This window comes from Lissotriton helveticus, chromosome 5_1 (genome assembly GCF_964261635.1).
Source record: "Lissotriton helveticus chromosome 5_1, aLisHel1.1, whole genome shotgun sequence".
Lineage (NCBI taxonomy): Eukaryota > Metazoa > Chordata > Amphibia > Caudata > Salamandridae > Lissotriton > Lissotriton helveticus.
In genome coordinates, this window is record NC_136065.1 from 1,327,420,342 (window position 1) to 1,327,447,653 (window position 27,312).

The 27,312-nt window shown below is 45.7% G+C and overlaps 1 protein-coding gene across 2 annotated transcripts in view; it reads right to left on the reverse strand.

The window, feature by feature from the left end:
• UBE2T (ubiquitin conjugating enzyme E2 T) overlaps positions 1 to 27,312 on the reverse strand; it is a 130,997-nt gene that overhangs the window by 32,563 nt on the left and 71,122 nt on the right. For both annotated transcript variants that reach the window (XM_078644171.1, XM_078644170.1), the window contains exon 6: positions 16,413 to 16,496. In XM_078644171.1, coding sequence (XP_078500297.1) covers positions 16,413 to 16,496 — 84 coding nt within the window. The remainder of the gene's footprint in view (positions 1 to 16,412; positions 16,497 to 27,312) is intronic.

Genomic DNA, 27,312 nt, shown 5'->3' on the forward strand with positions numbered 1-27,312 from the left:
TGGATTTGTTCTTATATGAACTGGAGTGAGAGACACTTGTTGTGGACATCAAAACTAAACGGAAATTTCCTATAGGGACTGTTTTTTGAGTGCTCGGAAGACTATTACAATTGTTTGAATCACAACTGTGATTTACCTTTTGGGTTGTGGTAACCGGCCCTCCTTCTTCCAGAGCACCATATTACGTTTTGCTACATTACATTACCTATATTTGCTGTGCGCTCTTTCTAACTGTTACCGAATTGTAAGTATTAGATATTTAGGTGCGGTGCCGGATTTGATCCTAAACATATAGCTCAGGGCTTTGAACCTGATGCGGCTCTCTACCCTGAGCCAATGTATGTCTTTCAGATGTTTTGACACACTGGAGGTTTTTGGAATGTTGCAAAGCAGCCTTGCCTCTGAGTTCTGGACCAGTTGTAAACGGTTAATGATGGTTTGGTTTGAGCCCAAGTAAAGAATGTTGCCGTAGTCAAGACGAGATGTAATGAGTGCATTGACTACGGACTTTTGAGTAGCAAGGGGCAGCATCCAAAGGATCTTTTTTAACCATTTCAGGATGGTAAAGCAAAGGCCGACCACTTTATTTGCCTGTTGCTTCATGGACAGGGTGTTATCAATGGTAACCCCCAGATTTATTACTTGGGTGGCTGGTGTGGGGATGGTACCAAGCTTGGAGGGCCAGTGGGTTGCGTTCCATAGGTCTTTGTTTTTCCCCAGGACGAGGATTTCGGTCTTATCTCCATTTGACTTCAGCTGGTTAGTGGACATCGAGCTGAAGATATTTTGGAGACCTTGTTTAAGACTGGATGGGATCAGTGGGTTTGATTCTGACAGGGAGAAGATGATTTGAGAATCATCTGCGTATGTCATGAGAGTGAGCCCTGATTTATCAGCTAAATCAGCCAGGGGTCTTAGGTAGAGATTAAAAAACAGTGGGCTCAGGATAGAGCCTTGTGGTACTCCGTGGGAGGCGCTAACCGTATCGGAGCAGGCGATCGGGGATGTGATTTGAAATGTTCTACGTGACAGAAAAGACTCAATCCATTTGAGCGCATCCCCCCGGATGCCGTTTCTCCCAAGTGTGGCCAGAAGTTTGGAATGGGAGATGGTGTCGAAAGCCGCACTCAAATCTAACAAAATGAGTGCGACTGTCTGACCATCATCTAGGAGTTTCCTGATGTTTTCGGTTACTCCTAGTAGGGCTGTTTCTGTAGAGAAACCAGCTCTGAAACCAGACTGTGATGGATGAAGAAGGCAGTTATCTTCGGTAAAGAGGGTGAGGGCAGACTGAATGTGCCTTTCCAGCAGTTTTGAAAAGATGGGGAGAAGTGAGATGGGTCGATAATTCGCGGGGAGTTCCGGGTTGGCTGTGGGTTTTTTCAGGAGTGGGCTAATCATAGCGTGTTTCCAGAGTGAGGGCACTGCGGAGAGCAGGAGGGAAGAGTTTATAGTTTCGGCAATAATGGTCAGGGAGGGGACATCCAGTTTCTTGAGAACAGAGACGGGTATCGGATCACGGGGGGAGCCTGATTTGACTGTTTTGAGGGTGGAAATGAGTGATTCCAAGGTGAAGGAAGGCTAAAATTCAATGATGTTAATGTCATTCGACCAGGGGGGGGGATTACTTCTACAGGGTCATGGATAGGGAGGTTGCTCCTAATACCTAAGATGATTTTTTTAATTTTCTCATTGAAAAAGGAAGCGAGATCTTGGCATTGTTTTTTGTTCAATGGGCGAGCCGATGCAACCGTTTTTGCCCCTGCGAGGTCCTTTACTGTGTTGAACAGCGTTTTCTCTTTGTTGGGCGCTGTATTGATGGTATTAGCCACATAAAGGGCTCGGGCTTTGGTACAAGCTGAGTGGTATTAGTTTCTGGCTTTGTGGTATATGATTTTTTTGTCGTGGGCATAGTCTTTTCGCCATTTTCTTTCGAGGGTTTTGCATTTTGATTTAATGATTTTCAGGGACTCAGTAAACCAAGGAGCTGGGGGGCGGTGAATATTACTTTTTACTCGGGATAGGGGGGAGGCATTTTTCGACGGCACTTTCTAGCCAAGAATGTGTGGCCAGAGCTATACTTTCTATGTCAGTGTCTGGGCCTGGAAAATGCCTTGCTAGAGTGTGGTTGAGTTTCCCAATATCGAGTAGTTTCCAGTTCCTTATCGTAGATGTAGGCCAGGCAATGTTTTTTTTAAGGAGGTGTAGGTAGTTTCAGGCAAAAATTAACAAGATAATGGTCTGACCAGCAAATTGGGATCGTGTCTAGCCAGTTAAGTTATTAAAAATTATTTATTGTTTAGTGTATACCTGTTCCACTTTTCTGTTGTGGTCACTGATAAGATCTCTATTTTAATAGTCTGAGGGTTTTGCAGCAGGAAAGAGGTTTCATGAGACTTTGTTGCCAGGTTATGCACTTCCTTGTTTCATTGGGTATTCCACAGAGCCAAATTCCACTGACCACATTAAAATGACAAAGAAAATAAGTGATGGGGAAGAGTCCTTTATTGATAACTACTCCCTTAAAAAGACTTGGATCCCATCATTTTTATCCAGGTAGTGCTTGATAAGCGAATGTGTGCAGGTACCTTGTTGCCTGATCTACTGATCACTTTCCACAATTCACCAATTCTTTATCAAAGATCTCTCTTTTATGTTTATTCCCTCCTATTTTCTCTTTCTACAGTACTATTTTTATGACCCAACCACCATTGGTGGTTCATCTGTGTTCTCCTATGGGTCTAGTGACAAGTCTCTTTTTCTTCATTTTGTGCCAGGTCGCAGGATGGCTGACATATGAAGCTCTACCCGCAGATTTTCCCATGCTACTTACTCTCTTTAGTGTCCTTTGAGTCAGCGAACACACATCACCAGGCCTACAGGCCTCAGCAATTCACTCTGAGTGCTACCTTGCCTCGTGGCCTGCATCATCAATGTCAAAATAACTGAGAGCATGCAGACCATCCAGTCAGGGGTTCCATCTGACCCTTACCCACACCACGCTTCACCAAGGGAATCCAACAGATAAGCACACTAACACTAGCATGCATTCTCAATGCCTCCATCAACTCAGCCGAATTTTCAGACACCTGGAACCAAGCAACTGTCATGTCCTTGCTTAAGAAACCATCGACTAATCCAGCCACGCTTTCCAACTACGGACCGGTCTTCACTCCTACCATAACCAGCAAAGGTCTTAGGGAAACTAATCAACTGACGCCTAACTGACCACCTCAGCAACAACCACCTCTACGATGCCAAGCAGTCCAGATTCAGGCCCAAACACAGTATAGAAACTGCATTAATCACCGCCACAGATTACATCTGCACGATCCTCGACAGAGGAGACTCAGCACCCCTCACTCTCCTGGGTCTCTCTGCAGCATTTAACACAATCTTACATCCCAGCCTGATCAGGTGCCTACGTGAAATTGGCATCCAAGGACCTACTCTCCGCCTATTTGCTCCTTCTTAACAGATAAGAGACAAGCTGTCAACCTGGCACCTTACTCCTCAGAAGCCGGCAAACTCATCTACTGAGTGCCTCAAGGCTCATCGCTCAGCCCCATCTTCTTCAACACATACATGATCCCTCTTGACTAACGTCATTCGTTCACACAATATCAAAATCCTCTCCTATGCAGACGAGACACAACTAAATTCTCCCTCTCGGACAAGACCCCAACACAGGAAACATGTTGTTAAAACATTTATGAACATGGTGTTCACATAAAGGCAACATGACAAAAGACAAATTGGGGTACAGGTTGTTTGAAGAATGAGCCTACCTTGTCTCATACAGGGGAATGTAAACCCCACAGTCTATCTGCCACTTCTTCATTTGGATAAAAGTATATGCCATTTTCCTTTGAATAAATGAGCATTTAGTAACACTTGGCTAACGCAGAGTTACTAGCGCAATTATCTAGCTAAATAATTTGTATAGTTATTAAAACTGCATTTTGTTTTACAAAATGAATGTATTTGTACAATGCTGGAAACATTCAATCATAACACATTCATATAAGATGTGTTCATTTTCAAACTATGTAGATAAAATGACAGCTTTATTCATGACATATTTCTAGATATTCATGTGTACTCCACTCTGTTAGTTTGATGTCTTGTCATATAAACCAGCGTTTGTGATGATAACGTTTTCTTTAATCTGTGGTCAATGTTGCTTTTAATTAAGTCTTTTTTCATGTCGCTTTTATGTGCACGCAATGTTCATAAATGACCGCTGCTGCTGGATGGTCTGCTGTTTTTAAGTCTTTGTCTTATATGTTTTTTAGCAGCCCCGAAAAAGTCCCTATGCCTTGGGACGAAATGCGTTGGTTGTGTCCTTGTTCCCTTTTAAAGTGGAAGTAAAGAAAAAGAAAGAACATTAAAAAAAACACAACTCACGATTGTTTGGACTGGATTGCTATACATTCGTTGTTACTCTGTTTCTTGACTTCTTTGGGATATTAGACCTGATGCAAATACTTGTTGTAGACTCACGTAATGCAAGAGTGCTTCTAACTTTTATTGTGATTATCTTGATTATTAGGGCAAGAACACCTTATCTTGCGGGAACTATATATTGTGTGCGATAATATTGAACCAAAACCGTTCTAGTGGTGCTTTCTAAAAGAAACAAGCTCACTGCCTGCATGGCCGAAGTCGCTAACTGGATGAAGGCCAACTGTCTCAAGCTCAACATCGACAAGACAGAAGAAGTGATCGTCTGCAAAAACACCTCACTACGCCAGGAACCTCAGAATAATCCTGGACATGACCATACAAGTCAAATCAGTCACTGCATCTTGCTTCTACATACTAAAGACGCTGAGGAAGGGCTTCAAATGGCTCCCAAGAAAACAAAAAAAACTACCACTCATGACCTAGTCACCAGCAAGTTGGACAATGGGAACACCCTCTATGCCCAGATCACCAGGCAACTCACTACAAGACTACAAACTATCCATAATTCGCCAGCAAGACTTCTCCTCAACCTCCCACCTAGAACTCACATCACACCACACCTCAGGGAACTAAACTGCCTCCCAATACACAAACCTGCCCAATTCAGACTCCTCACACACACATTCAAGGCACTACACAATGCAGACTCAACCTACCTGAACAGTTACATCTCCTTCCACCAAACACTCAAACACCCCAGCTACACAGGACTCCTCCTCGGAAGTATCCCACACAGACACTGAACTAGATCAGGAGGAAGGGAGTATAATTACATCCCGCTCCACATCAGGCCTCCTTTCTTCTTGAATTCTGCAAGAAGCTGAGGAGCAGACTTTTCAGTTAAAGTAACTAAAATAGGCAGGTGGTGTGGCTTACCCGAGCAGCAAAATGGCCACTCCTTGAGAAGGCTCTGCTGGCCAAGGAAAAATACTTCACTTATTAGCACTGCCCGGCAGAACTCACATCGTCACAATGCAGAAACGGGTGTGCAGACCTTGTAGCTGCGATCCTTGGCGCCAGAGCATGAAAAGCGTTGTTGGGAGTGCTGCCGGTGCTCTGGGCCAGTTGTGGAAGATAGGCTGTAGGGCCTCGGTGAGGGGCGCCGGAGGATCGCTGCACACCGTGCCGGATACTGACTGCTGAACTGAGTGCGACCTGAGACTGTTGGCCTGCGGGGAAGATCGCCTGCTGAGCATACCTGATTGCGGGGGGGGGGGGGGGGGGGGGGGGGGAGAGCCGGTCATGCATCCAAGTAGGTGAGGTGCATAACCCCCCCCAGACTTCGGGACTGGTGCTGCGGCTGTTGTGCTGGGCGACAATGCCGCAGTGTGGCCAATAAATAGTAGCTGGTGCTGGACTGGCCTAGACAGCGAGATCTGTGGAGCACAATAGTGTGAGGAGGAGAGCTGCACTAGGGTGGGCCATGACTAGACTACAGGGAGTGCGGCAGGATAGCCGATCCCCCGATGGAGGAGGCATGCAAAGATGGCGTTTCGTGCTGAGGAGCCCAAGTTGCCTTAGAAGCTGTAGACAGCACGTATATACTTGCCCTACTAGTGTGCAGGCACAACATCCTGGCCCTACACAAAAATAGAAATCTTCGCACCGACCACCTTTAGGGGCTCGGCTGAGGAGCCGGTACACCCTAAAGAGCAGAGTGAGTTGGACTGAACAGTAAACATTTGCCTGACACGGCTCCTGATCACAGGGAGAGTGCGTCCAGTATCCTGTAAGGAATGGAAGTGAATGATATTCACAGAGCACCCCAACCAGATCCCGGTGGGCTGTCGGTATGGGGAGGGGCTGCTGCTGCCCAGTGTTGGGGGACTACCGATATCTGGCCACAGTGGGGCCAACACATATTACGCGGTCGTGGTTGCCGAGTATTCTGCTGTAGCGAACACAAGATGGGGAAAACAGACGCCAAGCAGTCGAAACTCAGATTTGACAATAAAAAGGCAGACCCGACACACGGGTGCATAGGCGCTGCAGGATACAGACGCGTCCTCTAGAGAAGAACCTGTGCAATAAGATATAGACCTCCATACTATACTATTGGCGGTACAGTGTAGCCTCAAGACCATAGACGGAAAACTAGACGCTTTGAATGTCAGCTTGTATCAAGTAAGGAAAAAAAGTGGATATACACGAAAACAGGCTGGATACACTAGAGACCATAGCAGCAGATGCACAGGAGTACCAAGTAGACACCATGGAAGAGATGCTACAGATGTAGAAAACCCTCTCAGTTATAAGAGCCAATAACGAAGACCTTGAAGCCCACCCCTGGCGCCGTAACCTGCACATCACGGGAGTGCCTGAAACCACTGCTATGTTGACAATGGAAAAATATGTGGAATCACTGCTCAGAGACTTATTTGGCACAGATCTATCTACCATGTTTATAGTGAATTGAGCCCATCGCTCTCTGGGCCCTTAACCCCTGGTCGGATACAACCCTCGGCCCATTATTGCACAAATATTAAATTACTGAGCAAAGGATATCGTCTTACACCAGGCTAGAGAACGTGGCACTATCCAGCATCAAGGTAACATTCTAGCCTTCTACCCTGACTTCATCCCTGGGGAGCTCGCGCCACGTAGAGACTTTCTCCCTGTGAAAAGATTGCTTCAGTAGGTAGGAGCACCTTATGCTCTTCTCTCCCCAGCAAAACTACTTATCAGTCAGCGTTGAAATTTGCCAAACACATAGGTGATCCAAAACATTCCTCCTCAACATCCTCCAGAGCTGGGGCAAATACCACTCTGAGTGACAATGACTAATCCTCTATCCTGCTAATTCCTAACATAAAGCAAGCACCCTAACAACCCTGATAAATATGTAAAAGGTCAGCGCAGAGGCCCGGTTCTGGTGGTTTAAAATGAGACACATGACTGCTATCTCCCTATCCAGAATGTCCACCGGGCACTTGATATGATTGGCCACATCACTGGTTGTGGTAGGCTGTTTGTCGGTGACACCCAGTCCCCCAAGGGAGAGCTCCCGTTTTGGCGTGCGTTTACATGAGGTTATGTTGTTGGGGTGGAGGGGTGGGTATGGGGTCACAACCTTATGGGGGGTTGGTGTGGTTGGGTGGGGGCAGGTTTTCAAGTTGTTTTTGGGGTCATGTGAGAGTTCAATGTCTATTGTTATGCCAGGGTGAATGGAGGCCCGAGCATACATTCAGCACAATCAACTAACGCACTGGTCAGAAATTGGGTGACAGGGTGGACATGGGAGGCAAACGCAACATCCTCGGGTGCGGCACAGGGACTGTCTACAGTGGATCTCACATCACATAAAACTAAGATAACATCAGTCATGTTCCTTACTTGGAACATTCCCAGTCTGAATGACCACAGGAAGTCACAACTGGTACAGTCCTACTTACTCTGGCACAAAATTGATGTGTGCTTCCTACAGGAAACCCATCTTACGACTGACTCACTACCTAGATTGCGTTCCAGATGCTGGGGCCATGCATCTACAGCAAAATATTTAAACTACTCAACCGCACAGACTTGGGCTGGATCACAATACAATCCCTGTTCGATCCATAAGGCAGATAGGTCATAGTGAGCGGACACTTTGGAGGGAAGCGCATTACACTGGCGGCGGTATACTGCCATAATACAGATGACCCCGAGTTTTATTTCAGGGAATGGTCCGAGGTCATAAAAGTAGATGGCGATACCGTGCTTTGGGGGTTTGGGGGGACTTTAATGTGATCCAAGATGATAAGAAAGATAGATTGGGTGCCGCCCGCTGCTTGCACAGCAAGGCCATGGCCCAGCTGTAGTCCATTATGGAGGAGAGCTAGCTTGTTGACATTTGGAGACAGATGTACCCGGACACACTGGAGGGCACCTGCCTCTCCACGCATGACAGAGTGGTCTAGATTAGACTTCTGGTTGTTGACCAAAGACGCTGTCTCCAGGACCATGGAAACTGAACACATGCCACACACACACTGTCGGACCATGCACCAGTATTGCTCAAATTATTGCTCCCGCAAACAGCCCAGAGGGCCTTTATGTGGCAAAAAAATATATATACTAAAAAATGTATAATAATTATATATACACACACACTAGGCAGGATTGGGCACCGACATCTGCTCAGTGTCAGGATACCCTCGCGGGTGAAAGCGCGCTTTAAAAATACACCTAACAGAACCCCTCTTTTGCCTAGCCACAGTCTTCCACTGGTGCAGTTGTCGGTCTACGTGCAGCTGTGAGAAAATTAAGCTGTGCTCATTTGAATCTTCAAAAGGCCTATTCCTCTTTGTTTTTATCTATTTAGGCTTGCACAGGCGCAGTTAAAGGGTCTCCAGGCTGACAACACATTCAGACAATCACTCAAACAGCAGTCTGATTTCGTCCACTCTAGTACTTCCGTTTGGGAGGCTATCAGTGGGTGAGTCTCAGCAGAGTCTAGCTGGATGTGGCAATGTCCATTTCCACTGGTTTTGAAAAATAAGAGACTTGCATGGTATGCTGTACTTCTCACTAATGGTTTTTACCAATGTTTGTTTCTCATGACTGCTGCCACCATACATAATATGCAGTCAGGCAGTTTTTAATCTGGTGGAAAATTTGAAACTATGGGTAAAACTAAACATTCAACACGCCTGATTTCGGTCCAATTCAGTCTCTGAACCAGATTGATGATACCGTAAGTCATATCCAAGAAAGTTAGGATCTATGGTGGTAGTCGTAAACGACTCTTGGCCTGAAAAAAGCCAGACTTCCCGACTGGTTCTTCAAACAGTGACTGAAACAAACTGACCCAGGTAAGGGGGTTGATATTGATCCCTAATGCCTTCTAACCAGTCTTTTAATCCTGCCTTTGGAAACTAAAATAAATGAATTAGTAGGTTAGCGCCAGGTAATTTTAGCTGTGTTATGGCCCCATTCCCTTCAACAACAAGCAACAGTACAACATGGATAGCATCTAATCTTTAAAAAGCAAGGAAATAGATGATCTACTTAGTGCTCCTTGTTTTGAGTCCACCCAAGCATGAGAAGAGTCTGGTGCTGTGGTTTAGGGGCCAAATCAGTGATGAAGCATACCTCGGTGTCAGACACCTTTTAGACAGAAATGTCTTTAAGGTGAATAATTAAATGCCATATTTCTCTACCACCTACATTGGCTGGTCATGCTTTTTATTGAATATTTTAAGTCATATGCTGAACAGCACCAAATCATATGCTTGTTACCTGTAGATGTACACAGAAACACACACTACTGAGGTGTCCTCGAGATGAGAGGAGCAAGAATGGCTGGGGAAACAGGAGAATACAGAGCTAAGAATATGAAGCTACAACAGTCACTTTCATTGGAAATACAGAATTACTGAAATACAACAGTACACCATGGAAGTAGTATTACAGAGATAACAACACAATAAGATCATGGACGGAATGCTGAACATTGTCAAACATTCACTCCCAGTCACAGATCTGGGTTAAATCCAGATCATTGTGACTGGTGGTGAATGTTTGTATTGCTCAGCATTCCGTTCATTATGTGTTCTTTTTGTTTTTGTCACCCTAAGTGGGAAGGGTATGTCCAGACACGGGTCCCTTGCTTACAGTGACACTGGATTCATGCTAGCCTGGCTGATCAGGGGTGATACTCTGAAACCGGTCCCAGGTTACTTGTTTCTGGTCCAGGGAAGTTCGAGCTGGACTGTTCCCATGAGCAGCAGGGTCATGACTGATTTGCATATGGCTGGGTCCAAACTGAGGTGGCATGGTGATGAAAAAAACAATGGATTAAACCCAGATCTTTGTGACTGGGGGTGAATGTTTGCATTGTTCTGCATTTCGTTTATCATTTGTTCTTTTTGTTTTTACAGAGGTACCAGCCCGGTCTTAGTGACCATTTGAATAGCTAGGTGGGGTTGAGTGTTCCTGGAGTACTACAAGAGAATTCCAGGGCCACGATCCACAGACACTGAAGGTGTGGCAGCCAGCTTTAGACTTTCTAAACTGGGGGACAAAAGAAACTTGGTGGCTGAGGGTGAAAGTATCCGACAGGCATGTTGTGGGAGACTTTTTAAAATGAGGAAAGGATACCCTTTTAGGTGGATGGCTCCACATAAGAAAAAGTTGTTTGAACTGGATTTCTTTTGTTAGAGTAATGGGGAGTCATTGATGAAGGGAAAGTTGGGGAAGATATGGGGAATTGTTACCCATATCTTCCCCAAAGAAGGAGAAGGATTATGGTCCAGGCCCTTTTACTCTCTCGCCTGGACTATGGGAATGCCTTATATCTCGGAGCCCCTCAGGCTACGATCAACAAGCTACAAGTAATACAGAACGGAGCAGCCCGTCTGCTCTTCCAGACCCCACATTGGCAATCTGCAAGACCAGCACTGAGTAAACTTCATTGGCTCCTGATTTCATCTAGGATACAATTTAAAGCCATGTGTCTGGCTCATAAAGCCATCTGGAAGACCGGCCCGGCTATCATGCACCCTCTGGTCACCTATCTCCCCCACAGAACTTTGCGCTCAAGCTCTTTGTGCCTTGCCACCACCAAGAAAATCCGTAAAGCGAGATCGGGCGGACGATCCTTCTCATATAATGCTGCAATGATGTGGAACGCTCCCCCCCTAGTTCTCCGAGAGAACTATAACCTCCTGGCCTTCAAAAGCTCTTAAAGACCCATCTATTTAGATCGCTTCCATAGCACTGCTGGTCTGACCTTCTCTGCCATTCTATTAATCAGCGCTGTGAGGCCTAAGGGTAGTCATGCGCTAAAGAAATAGAAATTTCATTCATTCATTCAACTTTGTGTAGTCTAATGAGAAGATAAGTGATGGCATTCTACTCTCTTTGGAGATGGTGGACGGGGAAAATCATTATGGCTCAGTAGAGATGGTTACCAAAGTCTATGAAAAAACAGATGAAGGCAGAGTCATGAGACTCTGACCAGTAGTTTAACAAAACTTGATGAAGCCCCCCTGCAAGGTACATGGAGGTGCCACTCTCCGGACTTAATCAGGAGCCCTCAGTTCAGGGTACTGTGCTGAGGGACCCCCAAATCGCAGGGGTTGTGGGGCCTATGTTACACCACTGACTCGGACTCCAGTAACTACCCTGCATCCATCAATGAAGTGCAACATCTGACAATGGCATGAATTCTATACACTTCATTATCCCTAACAAAGATAATGTCCAATTCTACTTAAGCTGTGTTTCTGAACAGGGAAGAGACTTAGAGACTTCATTATCTAAACAAAAGAGACAGCATCAAATTCTATTGTGGCAGCACCACTAATGTATCCACTCGATAGGCTTTCTCACCAACTTCAGTAAATAAAATGGCACAACTACAATCAGTTCAGCCTCTGGCTTTTCTCATTACATTCAAAGCAAGTATCCACCAGCCACATCCCTAAAACCTTAGATTCTTGAACACAGTTACCCAAGGAATACAATAATGAACCATCTTCTGAGCATGTCCATACTAAATTAATTCTAGATTTACAAATTCAATATACTCACTGTACAACTAAACCAGTATCACCCTTTCACCTAAAGCACACGTTGTCGTACTCCCAATATTAATGGTGTCTCAGCAATTATCCATACTCCAAGATATAAGGACATCAGGCTTGGGCATGTTTAGTAAGAAATTTCCTTCCAAGAATGGCCCAACACAAATCACACTCTGGTTTCGTCACGGGTACAGTTAAAAAACAAACGGACAACAGAGTCTCAAAATCATGACAGTAAATCGCTGAAATGCTAACTACAGGTGTGATGTGTTGCAGGAGATAAAAGGACAAATAAGCTTGCCAGTTTTAAGAATGTATTTACACGGTTAAAGTGAAGACGGCTAATTCACATATTATAATAAAAGCTCCCAGTTTTCTGTTTTCACAGATTTTAACAGATAAATATGTTGTAAGTAGATTAGGTAGGCAGCAGGACACGTCTTCAGGTCATTAAGATAGATTTATTAAGTTAGTACAGCAGAGCAGTAAACCTCACAGCTGACCAGACCACCAACTGCCAAGGCTGGAATCCTCACATACCAGATAGGAACACCAAGAAAGGACTACCGACACCAAGTAGCCATATGGAAGTAAGTATAAATATACAACATATCTTCTCCCTTTACAGATAAAACAAAAATCAAAGACTCAAACACATAGTAAGAGTTAAAGCATGGACAACAAGAAGAAAAAACCTATATCACATAGGAGGTCAGCGACCTCATGGACTTCCAGATCACGAAGGAAGAGAATCAGGATCAAGATGAGAATGATGATGAAGATTATGATGACCACCTTCTCCCCTTTGATTGACAAAACATGAAGAGCCAGTCTACTCTCTACAATCCGTCATTGTGGCCAGCAAAAACGGGAATAGACAGTTTACTTTCTCCAATCAGTATTTGTCCGTCGCGGCTTCTCGCTTAATGTTGGAAATAGAACAGTTCAACAAGTGCCTCAATGGCTCAAAAGTTCTGGAAGGATGTTCCCGTAGAAACATTTAGAGCCAGATCTCTTGTCCAAGATGAAGTTCGGGACCAGGTGTCTAGGTTCTGGTTCTTATTCTCGGGTTATGGGCCTCTAGTTGTCATTTGGGCCTCTGGGTTACCTTTTACATTTTATTTCTTTTACGGACAAACTGTCTCAGTACTGTGGACTGTAAAGCCCGGTTCAAATCGCGGAACATTTATCCCGGTTCAAAGAACCACCTTGTCACAACTTTGTGTCATGGTGCTGGAGCTCTTGTCCATCACAAATCTTAAGTCGTGAACTCAAATCTTAAGTCGTGAACTCTTCCGGTCCTGGGACACACTTTGTCCACTCCCGGTGCTGATTCTGGGACATCTGTTGTCCCCTTCTAGTTCTGCCGGTCCTGGGACTTCCATTGTCCTCTCCCGGTTCTTTGTTCTGCCGGTTGTGGGACTCCCTTTGTCCACTCCCGGTACTGATTCTGGGACATCTGTTGTCCCCTTCTAGATAGGTTGGAACCTTTGTTCTCTCTCTTACTTTTTCTTCTGGGACCTTTGTCCCCTTTGTGGGCTCTCTGTTCCAGCTCTCCGTTGTGGTTCTGGGACTTTTGCACACCTCCACCTTTACCAGTGGGTCCTTTGTCCCCTTAGACCACAGGACTCTCCATCTAGGTCTAGGGACACCATGTTGTGGCACAGGATGTTTGCCCACTCCTACATGTGCCAACTGCCAGTTTTGGAACTTTTGTGGGCACTCTGTTGTGATTTTACGTCGTAGTTCCAGGACCTTCGCTCACTACCACATTCACCCACTGCTCATTATGGGCCCTTTGTACCCTGGGACCACAAGACTCTCCATCGAGGGCTTAGGACTCTTTCTTGGTAGTGAGTCACTGTCCCTGGAATTTTTTTTTTTTATAGGCTGCGAAGAATTATGTTGCTATGAAGGTATTCCTGTTTTTATAGTCTCCTTTGGTGCTTCATAACTGTATACACTTAAGGTTCTTGACATATACTTTCCAAAATATCCAATTGCAGTTCTTTACTCTCTCCAAGGCTTTCAAATTAATTTTAAGTTTCGCCCACAACCGCACTATCACCTTCACATTTCTTCTGAGACTTGACTTCGTGCTTTAGAAAATCGCCTCCAAAACCATCACACGACGTGTGTATTCTCTAACATCAAATGTCTCATAGTACAAATCTCATAGTTGTTGTGATCCAACATGTCTGGTGGAACTTCACTTTGTTGTGTTTCATAGATGACTCATACTGCCAGATAAAAATGCTTTCACAAACCACTAGATGTTAAACCTCTCAGTAAGTTTTATTAATCTCAAATACAGCTTTCAGTTCTTTTCTACCGCCTGAGTTTTATTCTGGTTTTCCAAATGTAGATTTACTGTGTGACCTTCCTATTTGTCATTAAAAGGAACAAAATCACCGATGAAATACTTTAAAAATCCACCAGATGGCACTGTTGTCCGATATTTCACACTACAAATGCCTTTAAACACGCTTGCTCGTGAGGTGAAACCCACATCAAATCAAATGTGATCCTTCTATCACCAAACCATTTAATTGATAAAGACCCGTTAAATTTGCAGCTTATTTCCCAAGTTCACAGCTTATATTCCTTTGATGGGAAAGCCATAAAGCGCAGGGTAATGACCTTGAAAGTGCTATAAGACTGTAGAGATGCAAACGCTCTCTTACCTTGACATCAAATTTGTGTACCTGATGGCTTCAGTTTCAGAGACGGGCCGTCACTTCATTAGCGGATGTAAGTACAGGCAGCCCCCTTTCGCTTAGGCTCTCCGACATTGCCATCTCGTGCCAGTTTGGCAGTTTCCTTTAATTACTCGGCAGTACTTCAGATGAAAAAAATAAAGCATACAAAATATGGCAGCTTTACGTCGTGCGCCAAGACTTGCTGGAAGTCCTTCTCCGGCCTCATGCTGGTAACTAGGCAACAGGGGAAGCACTGGAACGCGTGTGACGTAGGACACGCTGACCCTGTGCTAGCACCAACAAAATTTCTATTACGTCATCAGTGTGAAGATGACTGTGCCGCATAAAGATCACTTGGAGGACAAAAAGGGACTAAATAGACTAGGTGAATCCTTTGCCCTCGTGAAAGACGTACCCAGGTTCTTCAAGTAAGGCTTTAAATTGTTCCGTTTTGATGGGTTAGATTGCGGTCGGTTTCTTTTAAATCTTATTAAGAGTTTGGTTGAAAAATGTACTTCATTTGGATCTCGATGATTTCTCATGTAAAATACTTGTTTAGTTTACAATACTAACAGCAAATGAGGAATTATACTGGTAGATTTAAAAGAGTTAATAGTTTCTTTTCTTATAGGAGGTTTTCTTTGAGATGACAGTTTCTTTACCTCAAGGTTCTTGCTGCAGTGGCACAATGTCTTGTTTGGGATTGTCTGTTACATGCAGCTAGTTTCTTCTTACTTGTTGCAAATTTCACATGATTCTCGCGTTTCACAGGTTTCTGGTTTCATTACTTCATGTTTCCAACCGCAATTTGGTGGGTTCTTGGTTCTGAGGTCTTGCTCGTGCTGCGCTGTTCTTCTTGGTCTTCTTCTCTGGTCTGCTCCTCTGGGCTGGTCAGCGCAGAATGTCGCCAAAATGTTGTAAGTAGATTAGGTAGGCAGCAGGACATATCTTCAGGTTATTAAGATAGATTTATTAAGTTAGTACAGCAGAGCAGTAAACCTCACAGCTGACCAGACCGTCAACTGCCAAGGCTGGAATCCACACATACCAGATAGAACACTCTTAGGTACTATGGGAGATTGGTAAGATAGGAACACTAAGAAAGGACTACTGACACCAAGTAGCCATATTGAAGTAAGTATAAATATACAACAAAATACAGACAGAAAACCATCAGTTTTTCTGTCTGTAAATATTTTTAAATATCGAAAACAGGTCTTTTTAGTTCTCTTTGATTAGGTCAGTCATAACTGCTAGGCAAATCGCTGTTTAGACTAACATGCTAGGGTGAATAAAAACATTTCTCTGATGAAGCTTTAACCAGTTGTGCATTGTACTAAAGTTTCAATGTCATGTTATTTGTATTGCATGTGAGTGATGCATTGTAGATGGATTTGTGTAGCACTTAAAACATGAGATGTTAAACTACAAGTGTAACTTGATAATTTTTAAATAAATGTGAAAATATACTTGTTTCGGGTTATTCATTTTAGAGAACACAAAATAAATACGGACAAATACAGATAAAAAGAGCAAAAAATAAATTTGGATAATTACAGATGGAAATGTCTAAAAAAATAAATACCATACAACCGGCAGCCCTGATCATAAACAATCAAAGGGATACTTGGACAAAACGAATTATGTACCAAAGGAAAATCATTCAGTCCCCCCCCATAGGCCAAGTTCTATTTTTTCAAATTTACCAGGCTAACAGCTAAGGAAGTTTTAATCTTACCTCCTTCCTCTGAACAGCATGCTTCTCTGTCCAGATGGCAGCATTTTTTAAGAAAATCTGCTTGTTGTATTTATACTCCGATGACTAAAAAACATAAATGGATTCAAATTAACAGGTTAGTTAATAGAATAGTTGTGATGCTTGGTACAGATCATTCAAATGAAGTTACAGCAATGTGCAATTTATGTGGAAGATTTAGTGAAATGCGGACCACACCCTTGTCTGTGTAAAAGAGCACTGTAAAAAACACATAAGCTGAACACAGCTACAGTTTGCAAAGTTATGACACATTCAGTTTAGAATTATTGCAATAAATATCCTTTATTTTAAAACTCAATTGAATGGATACACAACATACTGTGCTCGGTCAAGTAACGTGGGTGGATGCTACCTGAATATTAACTATAAGTGGGCTAATTTTCGCTGAAGATTGGTTCAGAGCTACTGTTAGAATGAGAACTCAGCACATTGTGTTTACAAGGAAGAGGAAGATATTTATTTGTAAAAGACTGGATGTTTTCTCAACACATCTTTGTGAAACTCACAGCCATGCAGCATGATTTTCATTTAACCATCCTGTTATTTTAGGATTCTATTCAGAAGGTCTCATCACCTTAAGCTTGAACAATCTGTTTTTTCTTGATCAGTGAATACGATTTAAGGGTCTCTTTTTTAAAAAACAACTTAATGTGTGTCCTGAAGATGGTCTGACAGACGATATCGCCACCACAGACCGAAAAGTCGACTACCGCATCTACTTCCCCAGCATGTTTGGCTATTGAGGAATTGTTCTCTATTGTTTTAGACTAATTTTCTCATCTTGTTTTTTTGGAATAAATGTTTACATCATTGATCTGTAGGTTCTTTCATGTTTCCTTAATCATGGTGTTGTATTGTTTTTCATTGTACCCCTTTTGCATTCTTGGTTTACATTAAAAATATGTAATTTTCAGAAAAGTAGCTAGCTTGGATTTATTCAAGGTTGAGCTACCTCTTGGGGCCCAACATACAAGAAATCAATTTGTACAACTGTTGACTGAGACTATTGAATGAATTCCCTTGTAGGCACCCTTACCTATCAATACTTCATCTGCCCAAGCCTCCAAGGGTCTTTTGGGTCACGCACTGTTCTGTTACTACATTTTTTAAATAAGGCATTTTCTTATTTAAATTTTTCAAATTGGAAGGGGTTCCTGATGAGGCACTTTCTGATAATGGATGTCAATGAAATTCATTGGCATAAAACACACAAGAACCTCTCTATACTATCCTAGGAACAATGATCTCGTAGAGAGATTTAACAGAGTGATCAAGGAGAATGTACAACTGTCAAAAGCCAGTGGGTTGAATCGAAATTTGCCTAGCATTTGTAACGGTAAGTTTCAATTCTATTAAGGACACGGAGGCGAGGATTATGCTTTTCTTTCTTCGCATTTATTACAAACTTGAAAACACAGCAGCCTTAGAAAAGCTCATAATGCAGAAAAATGCTTCAAACCCAACAATAAAGCATTTTTTGTCATATAACTTCAAGGAAAACAATGTCTCTGGGACTACAACTCCCATTACGATAATATAACAGTCCAAAACGGAGTCCTTCCTCTATGTCCACAATCCATAGATAGGCAGTCCTTTCTCCCTGTTCCTCCTCTTTCTTCGCGCAAGTTACGCCATCAGTTCATTGGTCTGGCTTGGAACCATCATTTCCTAACAGAAGAAACAGAACTGCGTCAGCGCCGTAACGGACAATTCAGGATTTCACAATCGAATCAACTATGCAAGGCTCAGATTTAACCATGATGAAAAACTTCAAAACCTGGTTACTTACTGCCATACGGGGGGGTGTCGCTTGACGATATACCGGGTGGGATAATCCTCGCCTCCGTGTCCTTAATAGAATTGAAACTTACCGTTACAAATGCTAGGCAAATTTCGATTCTATGGCAGGACCGGAGGCTCAGATTATGCTAGTTCAAAGCTTACTTACCACCAAACTTGCAATATCCACCACCGGTTTAAAATAAAACCTCTTAAAGGTGGAATCGGAGGACCAGTCCGCGGCCCGCATCAAATCCTCTAAACGAGCTCCTGCAGAGAAAGCCTTAGAGGCCATGGCCCCTCTGGCAGAGTGAGCTCCGAAACGTTTAGTATCAATACCTGCCTCTTGCATGACCCAACGCACCCACCTGGCTATGGTGGGGGAAGAGACCGCATGGTGTGGTTTACGCAAGGCAATTAACAATTGTCTCTCGCCCGGAGGGCGAATGTCCCAAGTCATATCTTCATAAGCTTTCAGACACTGAACAACACATAGCTTCGGGACATCCATGAAAGCCGGATAAGAAATCGTTCTAGAAGCCGACTTTGTGCGGCGACCAATTGTGAATGTGACACCATCTGGTGAGAACACGCGTGCTGAGACATCTAGAGCACGCACATCCGATACTCTCCGGCAGGACACCAAGCATAGCAACATAGCCAGTTTCGCCGAGAGTTCCTTGATCGATAGGTACCTGTTAGGTTGCCAGGACAGAAAAAGATTCAAAACCAAATTGACGTCCCAAAGGACTGAGTACCGGGGCTCCGGTGGCAACGCTAATCGGACGCCCCGCAAAAGTCGGCATACAAAAGGGTGTACTCCGATCGGAGCACCGTCAACTGGGTGATGCGCCGCCGATATAGCTGAACGCACAGCATTAATCGTGCGGTAGGCAAAACCACCCACGGCCAATTCCGCCAAATAATTCAGCACGGGTACGAGCCCTGCGACCAAGGGATCCAAACTCCGTCGAAGACACCAACGCACCCACTTAGACCAAGCGGATTTGTAGCGCTTCGACGTACTGGCAGCCCAGGCCTTGGATAACAGACCTTCAGCTGATCTCGAAAGGCCCGGGAGCGACCAACGTCTCCTGAAAGCCTCCATGCCATGAGGCGGAGAGAGCCCTGAACGATGAGAGGATGAGGATCCCGATCCGGGTTGAGGAGCAGGTGAGGAAACCGGGGGAGTAGGATTGGAGAATCCCAGGAAAGTTCCAGAAGAACTGGAAACCAGACTTGGTACCTCCAGAGCGGCGTCACCAACACCAACTCCACTTCCTGCCGGCGAACCTGCGCCGCTGTCCGCATCACCATCGAAAAAGGTGGAAACGCAAAGGGCTTCTCCTTGCTCCAGTCCTGGAGAAACGCATCCGTGGCCTCTGCCAGCGGATCCGGCCTCCAACTGAAGAATCTCGGAAGTTGATGATCCAAGCGGGACGCAAACAGGTCCAGTGAGAAAGGGCCCCACAGCCCGTTGAGCCAGCGAAAGACCTGGACATCCAACATCCACAGACTGGAATCTCGAAGGTACCTGGAGTGCCAGTCTGCCACCTGGTTGGCCTGACCCGGCAGGTACTCCGCCGTCACCGATACGTGATGTTCTAGACAGTAATCCCAGAACTGCTTTGCCAAATTCGCCAGTGCACGGGACCTCGCTCCCCCCAGGTGGTTCACATACCGCACTGCTGAAACATCGCCAGAAACGTTGCCATCTTTGCATCTAAATCCGGTGTCATGGCAACTTTCCCTTCCAAGGTGGGCCTAGGACATTCCCCACGGAGACATCCCCTGGCTTCCTGCTCCAGAGGCTTGCGCAACCGACTAGCCACGAACTTTGCCACCTTGTCACCCGGGGCCCAGGCCGCGGACCGCGGATGCATGATTTCATCCGGGTCCAGCATACCTGAGCTGTCCCGCGGTAACTCAGTGGCCGAGCTCGAAGGTCGCCAGGAACGCACCGATTCCTCGTCCCCGTCCGAATCCTGGGAGTCCCTCGGAGACGAAGGGGCAGTCCCAGTAGCCACCACCGAGGCGGGGGCCGCAGGCTGGTCAGGTGGGGACTCGGTCGCCTTAGCCAAAAACGCATCACGCAGACGCTCAAAGGCACCCTTGTCCACCCCCTGAGCACCCTCCGACAACCCCCCTTTGCAGGGTTTCTTAGGAGCAGGGGGGCCCTCACCTGATGAACCTGGGAGGGCATAAGGGATTTCCGACTGCGCCTGAGCTAACTTGGCGCATTCCTCAACTATGCACGCCGAAAGACGCTCCTCCATAGGGGCTACCACCTCTGTCACGCAGCGGTAGATGGAGCTGTCTACTGCGTGGTAGAAGTCCTCATCCTGCAGATAGGACTGAGAATCACCCCCATAATAGTCGTCCTCCATGCTGCACACAGGAAGCTTTAGGGGTTTTACACTCTACCCAATAGCTTGGGTGTCACTGAGAATTTTAGGGCAGACCGGAGGACTGCAACAGTTTTGGTTGCCAGGGACTGGCAAAATTAGGGTGCACTCACAACCCCCAGTGCGCAGACCCACCCCAGGGGGACCAGGTCAACTGCCTCACCGCGCACTGCCACACCAAACAACACGAGTGCAAAACCTGCCAAGCCGGCGTTAACGCGGTAGAACACCGCAATACAGACCCCCCACCGGGGCGTTCACATATGGGGCAAGATGGTACAGACCCGGTATACGGGCGTTTTATGAGGCAGAGTAGAGGGCTCGGCTCCGCGGCGGTTGGTCTCCTCAGCGCGGCTCCTCTGTGAGGAGAAACCCGCGCTGGAGACCAACGAGACGCGGCCGCGCCCCCTAGCGGTTGACTGCGCACCGCAACACACACACCGGGAACAGTCGCGAAGGAAGCGAAACGGCGCTTCCGCGACCAGAATGGGGCTCTGAAATAAAAGTATTAACACCAGAGACCCTTTTAGCCCCAAAAATTACATTCACAGTGCATAAATACTGTACAAATCCCCTAACAGCAACAACTGAGAGAGGGAAAGAAAAAAACACTTAACTGGCTGCGGAAGCAGCGAAGAAAGAGGAGGAACAGGGAGAAAGGACTGCCTATCTATGGATTGTGGACATAGAAGAAGGACTCCGTTTTGGACTGTTATATTATCGTAATGGGAGTTGTAGTCCCAGAGACATTGTTTTCCTTGAAGTTATATGACAAAAAATGCTTTATTGTTGGGTTTGAAGCATTTTTCTGCATTATGAGCTTTTCTAAGGCTGCTGTGTTTTCAAGTTTGTAATAAATGCGAAGAAAGAAAAGCATAATCTGAGCCTCCGGTCCTGCCATAGAATTGTAAGCAATAACTGAAGAAAATGTTATGGGCAGTGCGCACGAAGGCCAACGCTGATGCAGATTTCTTTGTTCATTTTGTTGAGAGGACGAGTTCCCTCTTCCAAAATGTTGAGGAGGTGGATGGGTGAGTTTGAGTTACCCAAAGGAAAAATAAGGGAAGCAGGCAGGAAGAGAGTTGAAGCTCAAAACAAATAATATTCAGCGAAGAACAGAGAATTGAGAGTGAATGTTGGTGATCAGGTTAGGGTAAAATGTTCTAGGATTCTACCTTAAGGAGAATGTAGGTTCTCTGACCTCAAGACTGTTGCGAGAGTCAACAGCAGTGCAGTGAAATTGGAAGATGGCAGAGGGTGGAACAAAAGTAAAATCGCAGTGACTTAAGTACATCAGGATGGTGTGTCCAGGAAGCATGGATCTGAAGCCGATCATGGAGAGGAGCACTTTGAGGCGAGGGCACCTGTAATACCTTGCAGGATAACTAGGTAAGTTTCGAGAGTATGTTAAGCATTCATTCAAAGGTAATTGTGTAGTCGTCAACATTTTGTTTTGCTATGTAATGCTTACAAGCTTATGGTATTTTTAGACAGGTCATAGAAATATTCCTAATTTGAATGTGTATGGTTTTTCATTTTCTTTTGTTTATTGTATTGGGGAAAGATGTGTTGGGTTGCATTGCTTCTGCTCGGGCCGCTTCCGTGGTCGCATGCTAAGGTATGAGTTGAATGTTGTTGGGTTGGATTCTAGAATGGAGGGCGGTTGTGTAGGTACAGTTGTTAAAGGAAGAAGTGGCTGCATCTGTCCTGCTGGCTTAATAAAAACGTACCTGCGTAGCTCCAATTTAGCGCCGGGACACTCTGTGGAGTAGCCGTGCGCTTTATAAGTACCTATGTTCATTTCATTTTAGTGTCCTGATATTTTCAGTACCCTCTTGCCAGCCTAACAGACAGACTCCCAACTCACATGATTCTTGCCACAAGGCTCACCATTGCTCGTTCCTGCAAATTGTCTACCTCCCTCAGCCCCCCAAACTGTGGTGGTCCATGCTGTGAGCAACTTAGAGAAGAGGAGTATATATGAAAAAACTAAAGAATCCATTTCGTAAATATATAAAGATGCACATTCTTATTATTGAGGCTCAGGTTATATGTTTGCGGAACTGCACAGCAATGTTTGTTCCTGTTATACTAGGGTGGGTGACACTTTATTGCCTCTTGCTTTGACTGTAGGGTGTTTTTACCTCCACGGTCAAACACAGTTTCTGCATTTTACTCGCCCATGGTTATATGCCATATTGAATTGTGATTTTCAATTATACCTGTATGCGAAGATGAGACTTGCCTCTGTACCACAAACACGTAAACATAGTTCTGAAAAAAACAGCACCAAAATCATGCATAGGTTTCGTGAAGCAATGCTCTTCACTGCCAGAGAGAATAACAGTGAGGGCACTAATTATCTGGAGGCTTGAGGTGCATTCCTAGCCGTCATTGAAGATTTTGGTCCTCTTCCTCTTGAAGGCCTGTGCTGGTGAAATCAAGATCTTTGCTTAACTGTTTTCCTTGCTGCTGCTGATATGGTGCAAACTGACAATATTGTTGTTAAACCCTCTTCTCCGAGTGCTTCGACTATGATTAGGAGTATTATTTTCCTTCTAGACTCACCACTTGAAAAGGATCTGCTTCATTCTTCATTTTGTACCCTTCATGATTTGCATAGTAACCACAAACAAATGAACCCAAGAAATAAATACATTTTATGAAGGATCGAGTTTCATTCAACTTTTTAATAATCTCAACACGCATTGATAAGGACACTGATTTTAAGAAAAAAAATGTGCCACATCGACAGACACACTAATTATCTGACTAGATAAGATTTGATCTTCGATGACTAACTCAAGTCTTGCCGGTCATCACTAAGTAGCTTACCCAAACCCACAAAGCTCTAGTGAGCTTACTGATTTTGAGGGCTGTGGTTAAAGCTCTAAATGTTTCTTTTGCTGTGGCATACATCCTGCTGCTCTCTATCTATAGGAGCAGAAGTAGAGGATATATTAAGAAACTATTCTTTCCTACTGCCACATTTGGTGAAGTCCGTGGAGTGTATCATTTCACTCCAGTAGACAAGAACTTTAAATGAGATGCTGAGTAGCTGATAGGGAAATGGAAGTAGCCAAACATTTTCATTAATAGCTCGCTCAAGCCTGACACCGAAGGAATCGGAAGCTTTGCTTTATGATGTGAAGACTCAAAGATCGCAGGAAAACAGTGTCTGTAGTCTCTAATGGAATGCGGAGTTTAATTGGTCCTCCCGCTAATGCCTCATGAAAAGTGAGAATGTCATCTACTGGAGCCACTCTTCTGGGTGACTTAGGAGTAAAAAAGATAGACTGTCTTCACTGTCTCCATCTCTTGTTGGTGTTCTTGATCAATGCCTCCTGATCCTCAATCTGTCTGTAAGAGGTGAATGAGACCTATGCAATCTTGCAGCAGAGGCTTGAGGAACTATCATTGATAGCCAGGTGCTGGACCAACAGGTGCAGGATAAATTGTCTGCAGTACAGGTTGAGCCCTTGCTGGCATAGGTTGATACAATGCCCGAGGAACCACCATAGGCCAATGAGGTAGCTGGATAGGCTAATCTAGAAAGATTATCATTGCTTCTCTTTTTTCACAGAGAAGTTTGAGAGGAAGGTGGACCCTTCCTCTAGTAAAAGATAAGGTGCTGTCGGTGAGCCAGAGTCCTCATTCATCATTAACTTTTCTGGGGTGGGGAGAGGTCTTATCGCGGAACAATGGTGTATGATCTTACACTTGATGATGAAACCGATGATTGTGCAACTAGATGATGGTAAACTTCTTGATATCACTTTCCTGGATGCCAACCATAAATGTGACCAGGACTCCAGAAACTTAAACACTTGCCTCAATAGTGTACAGAAACACTATTGACAATTGGGTTTTTAAATTCTTCATTTCGTTCTTTGATGCCGGCTGTGAGAATTCGAGAGAGTGCACATAAAGTGGTGAGGTGCAGGCAAATGCTACCTGAGGCGTTTCCATGTAATTTGTGCCAAAAACATATCTGGAGGTCCTTTTGAGTATTCTTTTACCTTCAGCTTTAAGAATGGAGCACTGCTGGTGTACCAACTTCAGTGCTGCAGAACTTTGCATTTTTGTGATAGGTTTATATTTTGTTTTAATTTTGTACACGTTTTGAAAAATTGTTGCACAAGTTACTACTTGTGTAACGATATATCTGTAAGAGACATTAGTTAGTATTAGATTCCTTACCTTAGAATATTTCCAGGCGTCAGACTGGATCCGGAAATTTTTTGCTTAGCAGTACCCTTGCGCGTCGGTAGGCGTCATCTGCGGCTCCGCATCCGTCGTCGGCGTCGTGATGACGTCGTCGGAGTACTTAGTCGCCGCCTCCGCGTGCTGACGTCAGTTCTTAGACAGAGCTTTTCCGCGCCAGAAGCGCTGAGCCATGTTAAAAACCAACACTGGTGCCATTGAAACTAGGGCCCTGAAAGGGGGTAACTCTAACCCTAGATATCGGTTCGCAGAACGGGGAGGATGGGTGGGTCGGTAAGGAATCTAATACTAACTAATGTCTCTTACAGATATATCTTTACACAAGTAGTAACTTGTGCATCTGAAAGAGACACGTTAGTATTAGATTCCTTAACTTAGAATAGATACCCCAGCAATACCAACCCCGGTGGTGGGTCTGTGAACCAATAATCACACCAGAAAGTCCTGGAGGACAGAACGGCCAAAGAAGCCGTCCCTCCGGACTTGGCTGTCCAGGCAGTAGTGTGTTGCAAACGTGTGCAGCGATGCCCAAGTAGCTGCCTGACAGATGTCTTGTAAGGGCACTCCCCGGCCCAGGGCAGTTGTAGTCGCCGTGGCTTGGGTGGAATGAGCCCGCAATCCAACAGGGGGCTCCTTTTTAGCCAAGGAGTAACATGCCTGGATACACAAGATGATCCACCGGGAGATGGTCCGCTTGTGTACCGCTTTCCCCTTCCTAGCTCCCACGTAACCAACAAAGAGTTGGTCATCCACCCGGAACTGGTGTGTGCGATCCAAGTAGAATGAGAGCGCACGTTTTGGGTCTAGACGGTGGAGCCGCTCTTCCTCTTTAGAGGGATGCGGTAGCGGAAAGAAGGTTGTCAAGGTGATAGACTGCCCGATGTGGAAGGCCGTGACAACCTTGGGCAGGAAAGATGGCTTAGTACGCAACACCACTTTGTCCGGATGGACAGAAAGGAAAGGTGGAGAACAAGAAAGGGCCTGGAGCTCACTCACTCTCCTGGCAGAGGTGATGGCAACCAGGAAAGCAGTCTTCAGTGTAAGAAGGCGTAGAGGACAGTTGTGAAGTGGCTCAAAGGGAGCGCACATCAGAAACGTAAGAACCAGGTTCAAGTCCCACTGAGGCATCACAAACGGAACAGGAGGGAATGTGGGTGTGATGCCCTTTAGAAATCTATTTACAATAGGGCACTTGAATAAAGAAGGTTGATCAGGCAGCCTCAGAAAGGCTGAAAGGGCAGAAAGGTAGCCCTTGATAGTGCCCAGAGCAGAGCCCTGCTGGGCAAGAGAAAGAAGGAAGAGAAGAACCTCAGAGAGAGGGGCAGCAAGAGGATCCACAGCCTTTGCTGTGCACCATGCCACAAATCTGTTCCACCTGCAGGCGTATACCGACTTAGTGGAGGGACGCCTGGCTGCCAGAATGACGTTACAGACTTCAGGAGGCAACTGTCGCCGCTCAATCTCCAAGCATGGAGGTGGCGACTGGACAGGTTCAGGTGGAGGACCGTCCCCTGTTGCTGCGACAGAAGGTCCTCCTGACGAGGCAGACGAACCGGGGGATCGACTGACATACTGAGTAGCTCTGGATACCAGTACCTTCGTGCCCAGTCCGGAGCCACAAGGATGACTTGGGCCCGGTCGCGCTTGATCTTCTTCAGCACTCTGGGCAGAAGTGGTATAGGCGGACAGGAGTACAATAGACCGCAACTCCACTCGTGACGAAAAGCGTCTCCGAGCGAGTGCCGCCTTGGAAATTCCAACGCGCAGAACTGATGACATTGCGCGTTCTCTTCGGTGGCGAATAGATCTAACCAAGGCTCTCCCCATTGCTGAAAGAGGCCTTGCGCCACGTCCGAGTTCAGACGCCATTCGTGATCCATCATGCACCGACGGCTGAGCTCGTCCGCCCTGGCGTTCAGAGATCCTGCCAGGTGTTAAGCCACCAAGGTCACGCCCTGGCGTTCCAGCCATTGCCAGAGGCGCAGAGCCTCCTGGCAAAGGGTCCACGACCCCACCCCGCCCTGTTTGTTGCAGTACCACATGGCGGTGGTGTTGTCCGTGAACACCTGCACTACACTCCCCCGGACAGAGGGGAGGAATGCCTTCAGTGCTAGACGAATCGCCCGTAACTCCAACAGGTTGATGTGGAGCCGGGCCTCCGCCGGAGACCAGAGGCCGCTGATCTTTGCCTCTCCCATGTGGCCTCCCCAGCCCTGGAGGGACGCGTCCGTCACAACTACGTGCTCCGGTTGGGGAAGGGAGAGGGATCTGCCGCTGACCCAATCGCGGTCCGTGAGCCACCACTGCAGCTGTCTTGCAGTGCCCTCCGATATCAGGACGTGGTCGGACAGGTTGCCCTGATGCTGGGCCCACTGAAACTTCAGGTCCCACTGCAGAGCCCGCATCCGCCACCTGGCATGATGCACCAGTAGGATGCAGGAGGCCATCAGCCC